Source organism: Conger conger, chromosome 10 (assembly GCF_963514075.1).
Source record: "Conger conger chromosome 10, fConCon1.1, whole genome shotgun sequence".
Lineage (NCBI taxonomy): Eukaryota > Metazoa > Chordata > Actinopteri > Anguilliformes > Congridae > Conger > Conger conger.
The window spans coordinates 2,952,501-2,968,201 of record NC_083769.1 but is presented as its reverse complement, the minus strand read 5'-3'; the positions used below and the strand labels follow the sequence as shown (position 1 = coordinate 2,968,201).

General features: G+C 45.0%; 1 protein-coding gene across 6 annotated transcripts in view; it reads right to left on the bottom strand.

The window, feature by feature from the left end:
- Positions 1 to 15,701, bottom strand: part of si:dkey-183p4.10 (serine-aspartate repeat-containing protein I) — a 32,376-nt gene that overhangs the window by 9,487 nt on the left and 7,188 nt on the right. For all 6 annotated transcript variants that reach the window (XM_061259056.1, XM_061259057.1, XM_061259061.1 and 3 more), the window contains 2 exons: positions 11,653 to 14,202; positions 4,921 to 4,996 (listed from right to left, as the gene is read on the bottom strand). In XM_061259056.1, coding sequence (XP_061115040.1) covers positions 4,921 to 4,996; positions 11,653 to 14,202 — 2,626 coding nt within the window. The remainder of the gene's footprint in view (positions 1 to 4,920; positions 4,997 to 11,652; positions 14,203 to 15,701) is intronic.

The window sequence follows — 15,701 nt, the reverse complement described above, 5'->3', positions numbered from 1 at the left end:
GCACAAAGCAAGGGCCATAAAGACATGGATGAGCGAGTTTGGTGTGGAAGAACTTGACTGTCCTGACCTCAACCCGATAGAACACCATTGGGATGAATTAGAGTGGAGACTGTGAGCCAGGCCTTCTCGTTCAACATCAGTGTCTGACCTCACAAATGCACTTCTGGAAGAATGGTCAAAAATTCCCATAAACACACTCCTAAACCTTGTGGAAAGCCTTCCTTGAAGAGTTGAAGCTGTTATAGCTGCAAAGAGTGGGCCAACATCATATTAAATCCTATGGTTTAAGAATGGGATGTCACTCACTTTCATATGCGTTTGAAGGCAGACGAGCGAATACTTTTGGCAATATAGTGTATAAAGCAAAGCTTATGTCACACCAGCGATGACAAAACAACCACTTTCTGTTAAAAATGAAACATTATTATGACTACCATATTTGTGGTAGTGTCTCATGCACGCATTTGCACACATCGTTTTTGACAGTGCCTGTTGAAGTGTGTTCATATACCAGCAGCATGTTACAGTGTGTTGACATAGTAACTGATATCGGAATTTGAACAGAAAAACATAACTTAGACTGTGGCATTCCCTGACAACATACGGAACAACCAGCACTCAACAAACAATGTCTCAGCGCAAACGTAGCCCCACAGGAAGGTTAAGAAAACAAACTGTGAGGTGTTATTCTGTTAACAGGAAAGGTTACCAAGGAGAACCTAAGAGGTTCTCTTAGGGTGTAAACATCTCTGCATATTTATACCAGCCATGGCTGTGTGTGTGTGTGTGTGTGTGTTTTTGCTGTTTGAATATATGGAATGTAGACATATCACAACCTTGTTCAAAAATGTTCAAGGACATATGAAAGTCATAACACTATATGGAATAATTCACAAAGAAATTTAAAAACACAGGCATGATCCAAGCACATTGGCCATCAATCTGTTCTCACCAAAACATGGCGACAGGCACTTTTGTATCTGAAACCATGCCTGTCACATTCCCAAGATTTTTCCAAGACAAAAGATTGGTTCTGTTAACTAAAACACAAACAGTGAGATACCAGAGTAAAGAGAGGGTGAGAGATTAAATGAGAGAGTAAGTCTTATTTGGTCTGTATTTTGTATATTTCGCCTTTATTAAATTGCTTATTTCCTTGCAAAACGTATTTCAACCCTTTCAAGTGTAATAAAGGTATAGATTACACACTACACTCAAAGGTTTCCCACATTGTGTGTTCAGAGATGCTCTTCTGCGTACCACTGTTGCAATGTGTGGTTATTTGCATCACTGTCACCTTCCTGTCACCTTCAACCAGTCTGGTCCTTCTCCTCTGACCTCTCTCATGAACACATTTTTGCGCACAGAACTGCTGCTCACTGGATATTTTTAGATTTTTGCACCATTGTCTGCAAACTCTAGAGACTGTTGTGCGTGAAACTCCCAGGAGATCAGCAATTTCTGAGATACTCAAAGCACCCTGTCTGGCACCAACAATCCTTCCACGGTCTTAGTCACTTCGAACATTCTTCCCTATTCTGACATTTGGTCTGAAAAACTGAACTTGTTGACCATGTCTGCATACTTTTATGCATTTAGTTGCTGCTACATGATTGGCTGATTAAATATTTGCACAGCTGGTGCACAGGTCTATCTATTCAAGTGGTCACTGAGTGTATGTATAGATAATAAATATCACAACCGATAAAGTGTCTGGCCTTGAAAGTTGGGAGGTTGATGGAGAAAAAAGGCAGAGGGAGAGAGAGTGTGTGAGAAAATGAGCCGGTGAGAGAGAGAAAGAGAAAGAGAGGTGGGGGTTGCCCCCGGTGACAGGATATCCGTTCACTGGCACATCTAATCCCTCCTGTATAAACATACTCGTGTCTGAACTCAGATAACCTTCACAGAATAAAGGGAGGCAAAAGAAATTTGCCTCTGGCCCTGGTCCAAACTCTGGTCTGGTTTTTTATTTTGTTTGTTTTTAAAATTTCACGGATGCTCATGTTTTGGAAACAAATTCAAACAATTTTCTAAAACATATGTTCAGTGAACATATGTTCACCGCCAGGCAGAGAAGCGTGATTCGTCACTCCAGAGAACACGTCTCCACTGCTCTAGAGTCCAGTGGCGGCGTGCTTTACACCACTGCATCCAACGCTTTGCATTGCGCTTGGTGATGTAAGGCTTGGATGCAGCTGCTCCGCCATGGAAACCCATTCCATGAAGGGTGAGGGTGTGCTTGGGGGACTGAGGATGTGTTAGACATGTGTTACGGCATAGTTGGGTTGTATGACAGTGTGGCTGGGCATGTGTGAGGGTGTGGTTGGGTGTGTGAGGGTGTGGTTAGTGTGTGTGAGGGTGTGGTTAGTGTGTAAGAGGGTGTGGTTAGTGTGTGAGGGTGTGGTTGGAGTGTGAGGGTGTGGTTAGTGTATGAGGGTGTGGTCGGGGGAGTGTGAGGGTGTGGTTAGTGTGTGAGGGTGTGGTTAGAGTGTGAGGGTGTGGTTGGAGGAGTGTGAGGGTGTGGTTAGAGTGTGAGGGTGTGGTTAGTGTGTAAGAGGGTGTGGTTAGAGTGTGAGGGTGTGGTTAGTGTATGAGGGTGTGGTTGGAGGAGTGTGAGGGTGTGGTTAGAGTGTGAGGGTGTGGTTAGTGTGTAAGAGGGTGTGGTTAGTGTGTGAGGGTGTGGTTAGGGGAGGTGAGGGTGTGGTTAGAGTGTAAGAGGGTGTGGTTAGTGTGTGAGGGTGTGGTTAGAGTGTGAGGGTGTGGTTAGTGTATGAGGGTGTGGTTGGAGGAGTGTGAGGGTGTGGTTAGAGTGTGAGGGTGTGGTCAGTGTGTAAGAGGGTGTGGTTAGTGTGTGAGGGTGTGGTTGGGGAGTGTGAGGGTGTGGTTAGGGGAGTGTGAGGGTGTGGTTAGTGTGTAAGAGGGTGTGGTTAGAGTGTGAGGGTGTGGTTAGTGTATGAAGGTGTGGTTGGAGGAGTGTGAGGGTGTGGTTAGAGTGTAAGAGGGTGTGGTCAGTGTGTAAGAGGGTGTGGTTAGTGTGTGAGGGTGTGGTTGGGGGAGTGTGAGGGTGTGGTTAGTGTGTGAGGGTGTGGTTGGGGGAGTGTGAGGGTGTGGTTAGAGTGTGAGGGTGTGGTTGGGGGAGTGTGAGGGTGTGGTTAGTGTGTGAGGGTGTGGTTAGTGTGTAAGAGGGTGTGGTTAGTGTGTGAGGGTGTGGTTGGAGTGTGAGGGTGTGGTTAGTGTATGAGGGTGTGGTTGGGGGAGTGTGAGGGTGTGGTTAGTGTGTGAGGGTGTGGTTAGAGTGTAAGAGGGTGTGGTTAGTGTGTGAGGGTGTGGTTAGAGTGTAAGAGGGTGTGGTTGGAGGAGTGTGAGGGTGTGGTTAGAGTGTGAGGGTGTGGTTAGTGTGTAAGAAGGTGTGGTTAGAGTGTGAGGGTGTGGTTAGTGTATGAGGGTGTGGTTAGTGTATGAGGGTGTGGTTGGAGGAGTGTGAGGGTGTGGTTAGTGTGTAAGAGGGTGTGATTAGTGTGTGAGGGTGTGGTTAGGGGAGTGTGAGGGTGTGGTTAGAGTGTAAGAGGGTGTGGTTAGTGTGTGAGGGTGTGGTTAGGGGAGTGTGAGGGTGTGGTTAGAGTGTAAGAGGGTGTGGTTAGTGTGTGAGGGTGTGGTTAGAGTGTGAGGGTGTGGTTAGTGTATGAGGGTGTGGTTGGAGGAGTGTGAGGGTGTGGTTAGAGTGTAAGAGGGTGTGGTTAGTGTGTGAGGGTGTGGTTGGAGAGTGAGGGTGTGGTTAGAGTGTAAGAGGGTGTGGTTAGTGTGTGAGGGTGTGGTTGGAGAGTGAGGGTGTGGTTGGGGGAGTGTGAGGGTGTGGTTAGTGTGTGAGGGTGTGGTTAGAGTGTAAGAGGGTGTGGTTAGTGTATGAGGGTGTGGTTGGAGGAGTGTGAGGGTGTGGTTAGAGTGTGAGGGTGTGGTTAGTGTGTAAGAGGGTGTGGTTAGAGTGTAAGAGGGTGTGGTTAGTGTATGAGGGTGTGGTTGGAGGAGTGTGAGGGTGTGGTTAGAGTGTGAGGGTGTGGTTAGTGTGTAAGAGGGTGTGGTTAGAGTGTGAGGGTGTGGTTAGTGTATGAGGGTGTGGTTGGAGGAGTGTGAGGGTGTGGTTAGTGTGTAAGAGGGTGTGGTTAGTGTGTGAGGGTGTGGTTAGGGGAGTGTGAGGGTGTGGTTAGAGTGTAAGAGGGTGTGGTTAGTGTGTGAGGGTGTGGTTAGTGTGTGAGGGTGTGGTTAGAGTGTGAGGGTGTGGTTAGTGTATGAGGGTGTGGTTGGAGGAGTGTGAGGGTGTGGTTAGAGTGTAAGAGGGTGTGGTTAGTGTGTGAGGGTGTGGTTAGTGTGTGAGGGTGTGGTTAGAGTGTGAGGGTGTGGTTAGTGTATGAGGGTGTGGTTGGAGGAGTGTGAGGGTGTGGTTAGAGTGTAAGAGGGTGTGGTTAGTGTGTGAGGGTGTGGTTAGGGGAGTGTGAGGGTGTGGTTGGGGGAGTGAGGGTGTGGTTAGTGTGTGAGGGTGTGGTTGGGGGAGTGAGGGTGTGGTTAGTGTGTGAGGGTGTGGTTGGGGGAGTGTGAGGGTGTGGTTGGGGGAGTGAGGGTGTGGTTAGTGTGTGAGGGTATGGTTGGGGGAGTGAGGGTGTGGTTAGTGTGTGAGGGTGTGGTTAGGGGAGTGTGAGGGTGTGGTTGGGGGAGTGAGGGTGTGGTTAGTGTGTGAGGGTGTGGTTGGGGGAGTGAGGGTGTGGTTAGTGTGTGAGGGTGTGGTTGGGGGAGTGTGCCAGTGTGGTTGGGCATGGGGGAGGGGTCTAAGATTGTTGCTGTGGGCATAATAGTGCAGCTGCATGTATGTTACAGCTGCATGTATGTTGCATTGTGGGAAGTGACCCTGAGTAGAATGGGACTTGCCTGTCGGAGTCCCGCTGGAGAGGGAGTGTGGGCAGGCAGAACCGGACTGTGTGCTTCCTGCTGGAGGGCCCTTGGTCTGAGAACACAAGGAGCAAAGGATTATCATGGGTCAGCATGCTGTGTCAGTGGGAGTAAAAAAAAAAAGACTTCATAACTTTTTATAAGCATCACTCTTCCTGGAACAGTTAGACAGTCAAGCTGTTGTGAGTCAGTAAGAGAGGCTATCCTGCACAGGGGTTTTAGAAACAAGGCACAGGTTGCAGGTTTCATTTTGGGTGTGACACAGCGTGCTTGTACATGTAATTGAACCTGATTGATATGTTGTTTGACACACTTATTCAGCTATGTACAAGTAAGGAATAATCCATGACTAGGTGGTTGCTAAATGGTTTTAACGCACATCATGGAGGCAAAGAACTGTTTAACAACCACCTACAAGTGGATTATTCCACTTATAGTAATGGTATTTTACCAAAGATTAAAATATAAGTGGGGTCGTTAATAATTTGGGGCAATTAGCCCTCAAAATAAAATAAAATGTCACTGTAAAAAACTACTTCAAGTCGTGAATGTGGCTAATGTTTGCTATGGTTACATATGTTGGTTAAGTTCTGCTCAAAATACAATAATTGTTTTTATCTTGGTTAAATTCAAGGTTTTAAATGAAGGTTAAATTGGTTTCTAATTCGCAACTTCTTACTTCTTTCTCTATTAATATCTCGATGTAACATTACTGTGCTTCGCAAAACCATTCACAGATATATCAGATGCCATTTCACAATTTGTGAATGCAAATCGTTTTATTGGAATGGCAATAAGACGCTGTAAGGGAGCGGGGTCGAAGGACCAACCGCCACTGAGAGAAGGTTCTAGAAGTTACCCATAAGACATGACACAACCACTAATATTTTCTGGGGGTATCCCAAGAGACAAGCAATACACCCCAGAGGATGAAGAGAAAAACTAAAAAGGGAATAAATAACTCCCCGGCACTTAGCCAACCAATAGAACGACCTATCAAAACGGTCGAGAAATCTAATCTGACCCGAGCAAGGAAATAACAAACGGCAGGGACACTCAACCTCACGTACAACAGATTACGGTGGTCGTAAAACGAGGTGAGTAGGAGGTCGGTTCGCAAACAAGAGTTTGTAAAGAGCAAAAAAGTTGTGCCTGGAAATTCCCTAAAACAACCAAGCAGAACTGTGACATCAACAGCCAGCTCAGGCACAGTTCACAAGCTCACCATCGCCGAAAATAAATAAAACTTTAGACTATTAACTAATGTTAGCTCGCAAAATAATAGTTAGATATTTATAGAAATTTGACACTGTATTCCAGACTGTGAATGGAGCCCTTCCCATTTTGAACTGAAGCATCAATATTTCGTTGAGTTTTACAGCACAGCTGTCAAAATCGGCTGGCATGTCTTGTTCTTGCAGCCATTCCTGCAAAATTACATATTCAATTATTAAGGATTTCACATGTAGTATACAGAGAATATGCGTGCCGTGTCAAAATATATTCCTCTACGCTTGTGGCACTGTTTTATGGAGTTAATTGCAAATAGTAAAAGTTTGATCATTCTCTCCACACTCACTTGTGTGTTGTTATTATTAACGCCTAAGTTAAAATGTTCAGTTACTTTATGTTTGAAACATCTCCCCTGGTCATTTTTCCGACAATATAAAGTGTAATTAAATGCAATGTAGCCTACAGTAACATATTTTTGCCACCAGGTGGGCTATAACCGGACTGCTTGCATGACTTAGAAATGCATTGTGCATGATGTTGCACCCATTGATTTGTTGGATTTTTTAGCTATGAAAAAATTCTACACACCTCTTTTATCTGTTCTCGATAGCAAAGTTATATGAAAATAATGCGTGACACAGTTTGCCCAATCAGAATGCCGTAATGGAGTGGCCATCTCAATCCCTCGACCTCTACCCCATTGAAAACTTGTGGGGTGACATTAAAAATGTAGTTTCTGAAGCAAACCCCAAAAATTCACAGGAACTGTGGAATGTAGTTTGTTCATCCTGGGCTGAAATACCTGTGTCTAGGTGCCAGAAGTTGGTTGAAACAATGGTTATGCAACTAAATATTAGTTCAGTAACTCTTTAAATCTCTTCAGTTTATACAGTAATGTTTGAGTTTGAAGAGAAAAATGTTGACACAGATTAATATTCCTTTTCTTTGCTTCCTGAACGCAGGCTTGATAAAAAAATTATTTGGAATTGAATGTGTAATGTTTCCACTACATTTGAAATATGGAACTAAAAGCTATAAAAAGAATTGTTGCAATTTATTCACTTTTTTGCACTACTTTTTATTTGAACAAAACTGTATATTGTATCCAAGCAATTGAAAAAAGTGTTTAGAGTTTTGAAAAATGCATTTTGATTATCCATTTTGAGTTTTGTGTCTACAGTTTTGAAAAATTACCTCAAAGTTCTGAAATTAGTGTCCAAGTGATTGTAAAAAACTGTAAAATACCACAAATCCTCCCATTAAAATGAAGCCTATTAAGGTGTTTTTCATTCATCTTTTTTTGTGTGCACAAATTAATGGACCATTAAGGGATCTTAGTTTCCTTTTAAGGGGTACTTAATTTAAATGAAGGGGGTTGCTATGGTTTCAGGGGTAAATTGATGTCTAATTAATAATAATAATAATAATAATAATAATAATAATAATAATAATAATAATAATTTTAAGGGATTTGTACATAGTGAACCTAAAAGTGTCTAAAAGTCTTTTTAAATCATGGGTGTAGTTTATACGGAATAGTAATTGTAGTAATTATAGTATTCATAGTGTTAATAGTAAGTCATAGCAGTAGTAGTAGTAGTGAGCAACAGCAGTAAGTCATAGCAGTAGTAGTAGTAGTGAGCAACAGCAGTAAGTCATAGCAGTAGTAGTAGTAATGAGCAACAGCAGTAAGTCATAGCAGTAGTAGTAGTAGTGAGCAACAGCAGTAAGTTATAGCAGTAGTAGTAGTAGTGAGCAACAGCAGTAAGTTATAGCAGTAGTAGTAGTAGTGAGCAACAGCAGTAAGTTATAGCAGTAGTAGTAGTAGTGAGCAACAGCAGTAAGTTATAGCAGTAGTAGTAGTAGTGAGCAACAGCAGTAAGTTATAGCAGTAGTAGTAGTAGTGAGCAACAGCAGTAAGTCATAGCAGTAGTAGTAGTAGTGAGCAACAGCAGTAAGTTATAGCAGTAGTAGCAGTAATAGTAAATTGCAGCAGTAGTAGTCATAGTCATAGTAAGTTGTACAAACAATTGTACTGACATTTGTATTTTACTTTTTTCATTCTCACTCACTCTCTTTTCCTCTTTTCTTCATGCTCTCTCTCTCTGCCACCCTCTCTCATTATTTCTGTTCCCTTATTGTCTCTCCATTGTACTCTCCATCTCTAAAAGGTAAAAAAATCGGCCTGCCAGGAAGTGTCACGAGTGCTCATGGGATGACCCCACAGAACCTCCTCATATAAAACACCGTGTCTGCCTCTACGCTTTTCACAAATTGTCTGATTTGCAATCTTTCCAGTTAAACTGGATCACAGGCCACAGTGTTTGTGTGGTGAGGCTCAGGCTGCTGACAGCCGTCTCCATGCCGATGCTCAGTTTCAGGAGCATGACAAAACCAGTTTTTCAAAAAGCCTGCAAAAGCACTTTTAGGATTAGCTGCGGTGGATGTGACTGAAATAGCAAAGTGCTCTCTGTTTTCTGTCTCCTGATTTTCTGTCCCTAGTATTTTCACCCCTTGTGTCCCTCTGTGCTTTTCGTAGTCTGTTTCCTGCTCCATTCCCTCATTTATTTGTTCCACCTGTGTTTCATTTAATATCTCCGCCTCCCCACTCCTTATATGTACTTCCTTCCTGACTCTTGTCATTCAGCTCACCTGTGTCTCATTTGTGTGTCAATCACTTAGTCTATTTAAACATGTCTTTTTCAGTTTCTTGTGGCTAGTTCGTCTTTCTGTATTCTGTTCCCAACCCCGGTTCTAGCTCCCTGTGCCCTGTGCCCTGTACCCTATGCCCTGTGCCCTGTGCCCTGTGCCCTGTGCCCTGTGCCCTGTGCCTATGCCCTGTGCCCTGTACCCTGTGACCTGTGACCTGTGCCCTGTGTCCTGTGCCCTGTGACCTGTGCCCTGTCCCTATGCCCTGTGTCCTGTGCCCTGTGCCCTGTCCCTATGCCCTGTGTCCTGTGCCCTGTGCCCTGTGCCCTGTGCCCTGTCCCTATGCCCTGTGCCCTGTGTCCTGTGTCCTGTGCCCTGTGTCCTGTGCCCTGTGCCCTGTCCCTATGCCCTGTGCCCTGTGTCCTGTGCCCGTACCCTGTGCTGTCCCGCTCCTCTCCTCTTTGCTCTGTTCAGTTCTGTTTTTCGATCTTTTGGTTTTGAACTCCTGGCTTTTTCTCTCTTGATTTTTGGATTTGGACTTTTTTTTTGTCTCCTCGGTTTATGAACTCTGCCTGTCTCCAATTACGCTCTACCTTCCCCAAATGTACCTGTCTGCCTGGATCTTGACCTTTGCCTGTTTTCTGGATTGCGCTCCAGGCTGCTAAGGGCACTGTCCCACTTTACATCTAATCTTGAATTGTTCCCTACTCCCCAGCAAGACCACTCCGGTCTGCTCCCTACTCCCCACCAAGACCACTCCGGTCTGCTCCCTACTCCCCAGCAAGACCACTCCGGTCTGCTCCCTACACCCCAGCAAGAGCACTCCGGTCTGCTCCCTACTCCCCAGCAAGACCACTCCGGTATGTTCCCTACTCCCCATCAAGACCACTCCGGTCTGCTCCCTACTCCCCAGCAAGACCACTCCGGTCTGCTCCCTACTCCCCATCAAGACCACTCCGGTCTGCTCCCTACACCCCATCAAGACCACTCCGGTCTGCTCCCTACTCCCCACCAAGACCACTCCGGTCTGCTCCCTACTCCCCATCAAGACCACTCTGGCCTGCTCCCTACTCCCCATCAAGACCACTCTGGCCTGCCAGCTGTGGGCCTTGTGGTTCCTGCACATTCACGCCTGTTTTCTGTTCTGGCTCCTCAGTGCTGGAATGACTTGCCAACCACTGTCAGGACAGCAGAACCCCTCCCCATATTTTGACGCAGACTAAAAACACACCTTTTCAGACTATACCTTAGTCCTCCCTCCTGATCTAGCAGTGTAGAGTGTTACAGTGTAGAGTATTGCAGTGTAGAGTGTTACAGTGTAGAGTGTTACAGTGTAGAGTGTTACAGTGTTACAGTGTAGAGTGTTACAGTGTAGAGTATTGCAGTGTAGAGTGTTACAGTGTAGAGTGTTACAGTGTAGAGTATTGCAGTGTAGAGTGTTACAGTGTAGAGTATTGCAGTGTAGAGTGTTACAGTGTAGAGTATTGCAGTGTAGAGTGTTATAGTGTAGAGTATTGCAGTGTAGAGTGTTACAGTGTAGAGTATTGCAGTGTAGAGTGTTACAGTGTAGAGTATTGCAGTGTAGAGTGTTACAGTGTAGAATATTGCAGTGTAGAGTATTGCAGTGTAGAGTGTTACAGTGTAGAGTGTTACAGTGTAGAGTATTGCAGTGTAGAGTGTTGCAGTGTAGAGTGTTACAGTGTAGAGTATTGCAGTGTAGAGTGTTACAGTGCAGAGTATTGCAGTGTAGAGTATTGCAGTGTAGAGTGTTACAGTGTAGAGTGTTACAGTGCAGAGTATTGCAGTGTAGAGTGTTACAGTGTAGAGTGTTACAGTGTAGTGTCTGACAGTCTAAAGTCCGACAGTATGGAGTATTGTAGGGTAGAGCCTAACCTCACTTGGTGTGCCCTTTCACTTGCACTTGCACTTAGATGGATTTGTGTTTATTTGTTTAAAGTTGAATCTCCATTAGCTGTTGAAACTTGCCCTTGCGGCAGCTACTCTGTTTATGTACTGCATGTATGTATGTGTGTGTTTGTGTGTGTGTGTGTGTGTGTGTGTGTGTGTGTGTGTTTGTCTTAAACAAAACTTGCCTTTCCATGCATATGTGTGGGAATCTGGGTGAGTGCTTATGTACATGTCCTAAAAGTACATGTCTATGTGCATATGTGTATTTGTGTGTGGGCCTGAACTCATACTGTACTTACATGATTTTATTTGCGTGCATTTGCATGTGTGTTTCTCTTGGTTGCCAGGCTACAGTGTGTTGGCAGAGAGAATGAAGGTATAAACACACAGTCTTAAAGAATCTCAAGCAGCTTTACAACACCGTCAGAGAAACAGTGGGCCAGAAAAATGACCCAATGTTATAATAAATCTGTTATTTTCACTTTGTTCTTCCCCCTCTCATTGCTTCTCTCCTTTCCTCTCTCCAGTCATTTCCAGTTCTTCTCTGTGCCCTTCCATCTGTCCATCCTCTTCCTTCCTGGTTTGAGTAACAGACTCACCTCCAGACCTGGGTCAAATATGTAACTGTTTTGAATACTTTTCTGTGGTTGACTGATGTTGTCTAGTTCAATTGAGCCAGCCAAGAGGACCAGAAGGCAGGGCTTGCATTTCTTGACAGTATTTCATAGTTCCCAATACACCAGATAAGTGTAGTAAAGTATTTTAATCCAAAGCAATTATGTATTTGACCCAGGTCTGCAGTCACCTCTCACCTTCTGTCCTAGAGTTCTGCTCCATATGGCTGAATATCTACTTTTGCATTTACCCCACTGAGAAACTCTCTTCCTCTGAAAGTGGTTCCTAACATCACACATTACTCACCCTCTTGCTGCGCGCCATAGTCTTCCTCTTCATCACCGTAGTAGCGGTAAAACGCCTGAATCCTCTCTCTCTCTTGCTCCCAGTTCCTCTCTTCCTCCTCCTCCTCGTCCTCCTCCTCTACGTTATCGTCATTCTCAAACTCTTCCTCTTCAGCCCCTCGGACTCTGTGAGCATAAGCGCTGGAGAGGGGTTCAGTGGCGCCCCCTGCCTGTGAGTCTGACCCTGGCCACAGGTGGTGGGGTCCAGCGCTCAGGCCTCTGAGGACCGCGGGAGCGGCCGCCTGGTAAGACCAGGTGTCTGAATCGCTGGAGCTGCTCTCTGACTCGCTGTGTCTGCTGGGGCGATCTGAGGTGGAGACGGACAGGGGGGCAGCCCCGGGAGCCCAGCCCCCAAAAGCACCAGCACTACTCACTGCAGAGCTTCCTTCAACCCTTCCTCCATCATATTCCGCATGGCCGACATCCTCTTCATCAGCCGAGGCCTGCTCGCGTGTGATAACATGAAGCACTTTCTCCTTGTCCTCATTGGTCTGGTCTAACATGACGCTTTGAAGAATTCCGTCTTCATCAGCAGAGGACACATCCTCTGTGATGCTCCCTGTGTGACAGTGCTCCTTTCCGCCATCCATTCTCAGGGCTGCTCCTCTCCCATGGTCCCACTGGCCTCCCATCCATTTCATTTCATACATAACGTCATCATCTTTCTTACTTTCATCAGAACCCTGGCCCCCGTCACTCCCCCGATCTTCTGTCCCGTCTAGGGCCTGTTTCCCATGAGCCCCTGCAGACTCATCCTCACTGCCTTCGTTCAGCATGTCTCCCTCGCTCCTCACGCTGGAAGAATCTGAAACCTCCATTTCCTCCTCAATGTCCAAACCCACATCAAACCCACTCTCTGCATGACCTTTCCTTCCATCCTCCTCTCTCCCTCCCTCCAAACCGACTCCGTTCTTTTCGCTGGTCTCTTGCTTCTCACAGCCCTCTACCGCTCCTGCCATCAGCTCCCACTCAGAAGGTTCTGTTCCTGTTTGGGGGGACCAGGCCTCCGAGAGTTGCCCCAATCCCCTCCCCTCAGCGTTCTCCTCTTCATCCTTGCGCTCCTCTTCCTCTTCAGATGGGTATTCGGCGTATCCCTCTCCGACCACCCCACAATCAGACTCGGAGAACTCCTTCAGCTCCCCTCTGAAGGGGTCTGTGGGGAGAACATGCAGAAAGTCATCCAGCGATTCCTCTGTCACTGAGTGACAGTGCTCTTCTGCCTCCATATCAGCTGCTGGCATGGCCTCTGCATCCGTAACCGAATCCGCATCTGAATCCACAACATCGTCCGCGAAAGGAGCCACAGCCGTGACTATGTGTGTTAGGATGTGTGGAACAATGTCTGAATCTGAATCTGTCACATCATCTGTGAGTATGTCTGTAACGATGTCTATGTCTGTGTCTGGATCTGTCACATCATCTGTGACTATGTCTGTAACGATGTCTATGTCTGTGTCTGGATCTGTAACATCATCTGCCACTGGAGCATCTGTGAGTATGTCTGTAACAATGTCTATGTCTGCATCTGAATCTGTAACATCATCTGAGACTGGACCCACATCTGGGACTATGTCTGCATCTGAATCTGTAACATCATCTGAGACTGGACCCACATCTGGGACTATGTCTGCATCTGAATCTGTAACATCATCTGAGACTGGACCCACATCTGGGACTATGTCTGTGTCTGAATCTACATCTCTGTCTATGCCTGCGTCTGAATCTACATCTCTGTCTATGCCTGCGTCTGAATCTACATCTCTGTCTATGCCTGCGTCTGAATCTACATCTCTGTCTATGCCTGCGTCTAAATCTACATCTCTGTCTATGCCTGCATCTGAGTCTGTGTCTGTGTCTACTTCTGAATTTGAATCTGTGTCTGTGTAGCTTTGGCTTTCCTTCCCACCCTCCTCTTTTACGAATCGTTCAGACAAATTCCTTCCGTCCTTCAGACCTCTGTAGTCCTCTTCCCCTCCCTCTGCCCCTGTATCTGAACCTGCGTGTGGGGCATTGGCTTGGGGGCACTCCACCCCATGATCTTCCTGAGAATTTGCGTGTTGGGTAGAAAACTCCTGCTCCATCCCCATGTCCTGAGCTTGCTTCCCACTTCCTGTGATCCCTCCACTCTTCATTTGATCACCTTCCCAGCATCCAGTTCTAAAGCCGATCATCTGTGACCTCTGGGCCAGGGAGCTCAGTCCTCCTGCATCCATGTCATCCATTAAGGCCTCATCCTCAGCACTGAGCTCCTGTCCGTCCTCAGCCTCCTGTCCCCCAAGCTCAAAAATGTCTCCCCAGAGCTCATCCTGAGAGAACCCAGACATACTGCAGTGTGCGTCCTCCTCTAACATATCCACAAACACACACACTGTTTCTTCCTCTTCTGGGTCATCATCCTCATCTACCTCAGTGAGTGCTGGCAGCCTCCCCCCATTACTCTTCCCACTCCCGTCCTCCTCCTGCAGAGGCTCAAAGTCCAGTTCACCCGCCTGATAACTTGGCAGAGACACATCTGGAAAAACAACCAAAAGAAATGTTGGTAGTCTGTGACATACTTTGTACAAACAGGTCCATTGTGTAATTGTGTGACCATGTAACACCAGCTGAACATGGGGAATACTATTACAACTGAATTAAACAATTTAGAATAATCAAAAATATGTATTTTCATATTGTATTTCAGCCCATGAGCCATTCCATGCCAACTCCAGGAGGTTGCACCACAGCACCTCTTTGATCTTTCTCTTATGAGATATAGAATAAAGACTTGAGCTTCATACTCCATTTTGTGTTCCCAGCAGAGCCATTTTATGTTTGCCAGAGGTCGTAATGAAAAACGCATCACAGCACAAAATGTGATATTTAGAGGTCCTTAAAGAAAAAGTACATTTGTATCTAGAGATAATTTTGTACATAGAATTCATATCTCACAGAGAACATAGTTCATAGTTCTCAGAGAACATGCATCTACTTTCGTTTAGGAGATATTTGGCACAAAAAAAAACTAAAGAATTTCACCCAGGGTCATATCTCCAAAATAAAACATACTTTTAGTGTCAATGAGAGTCATCAAAGAGCAGATAATTATCATTGGTAGTCAGTGGGTTTTGTTTATACAACACTTCAACTATCCTAACCTCATACGTCTTTACATATCTATAACACCCCTATTATCTAAAATGGAAGAGTCTGCTTGCAGTTACCAATACAGTCCTGTGGACTATTCCACTTTTTAATCTGATTGTGTATGTAATATAATACAGTCATGCAGATATGGGTCTGGAGCTTCAGTTAATGTTCACATCAACCATCAGAATGGGGAAAAGATTTGATTTAAGTGACTTTAACCGTGGAATGATTGTTGGTGGCAGACAGGGTGGTTTGAGTATCTCAGAAACTGCTGATCTCCAGGGATTTTCACACACAACAGAATTTGCAGAGAATGGTGCAAAAAACAAAAAACATCCAGTAAGCAGCAGTTCTGCAGACAGAAATGCCTTGTTAATGAGAGATGTCAGAGGAAAATGGCCAGACTGGTCAAAGCTAACAGGAAGGTGATAGTAATGCAAATAACCACACATTACAACTGTGGTATGCAGTAGAGTATCTCTGAACACACAACGCATCGTAACTCTAAGTGGATAGGCTAGAGCAGCAGAAGATTTATAAGTCTAAAGATAAGTGTAATAAATACCTAATAAAGTGCTTACAGAGTGTATATCTATACATACATTAGATATTGTATATGTTGGAAATATATTAGTTTATTGAATTAAATTAATTTTTATTAATTTATTATTAACCCAATTGCCCTCTTGCACTTTTATAATATTTAATGCTTCTGCACCCATTTAATTCTCTTATTTTATTTATTGTAAAGTATTGCTTTGTGTTGCACTAAGGTGTATGAAATGAGTTATATAAATTATATATATATATATATATAAAAATGTATATAAATAATGGATATTCAATAAAGTAGCGGCCTGTAGTGTAGTGGTTAAGGTACAT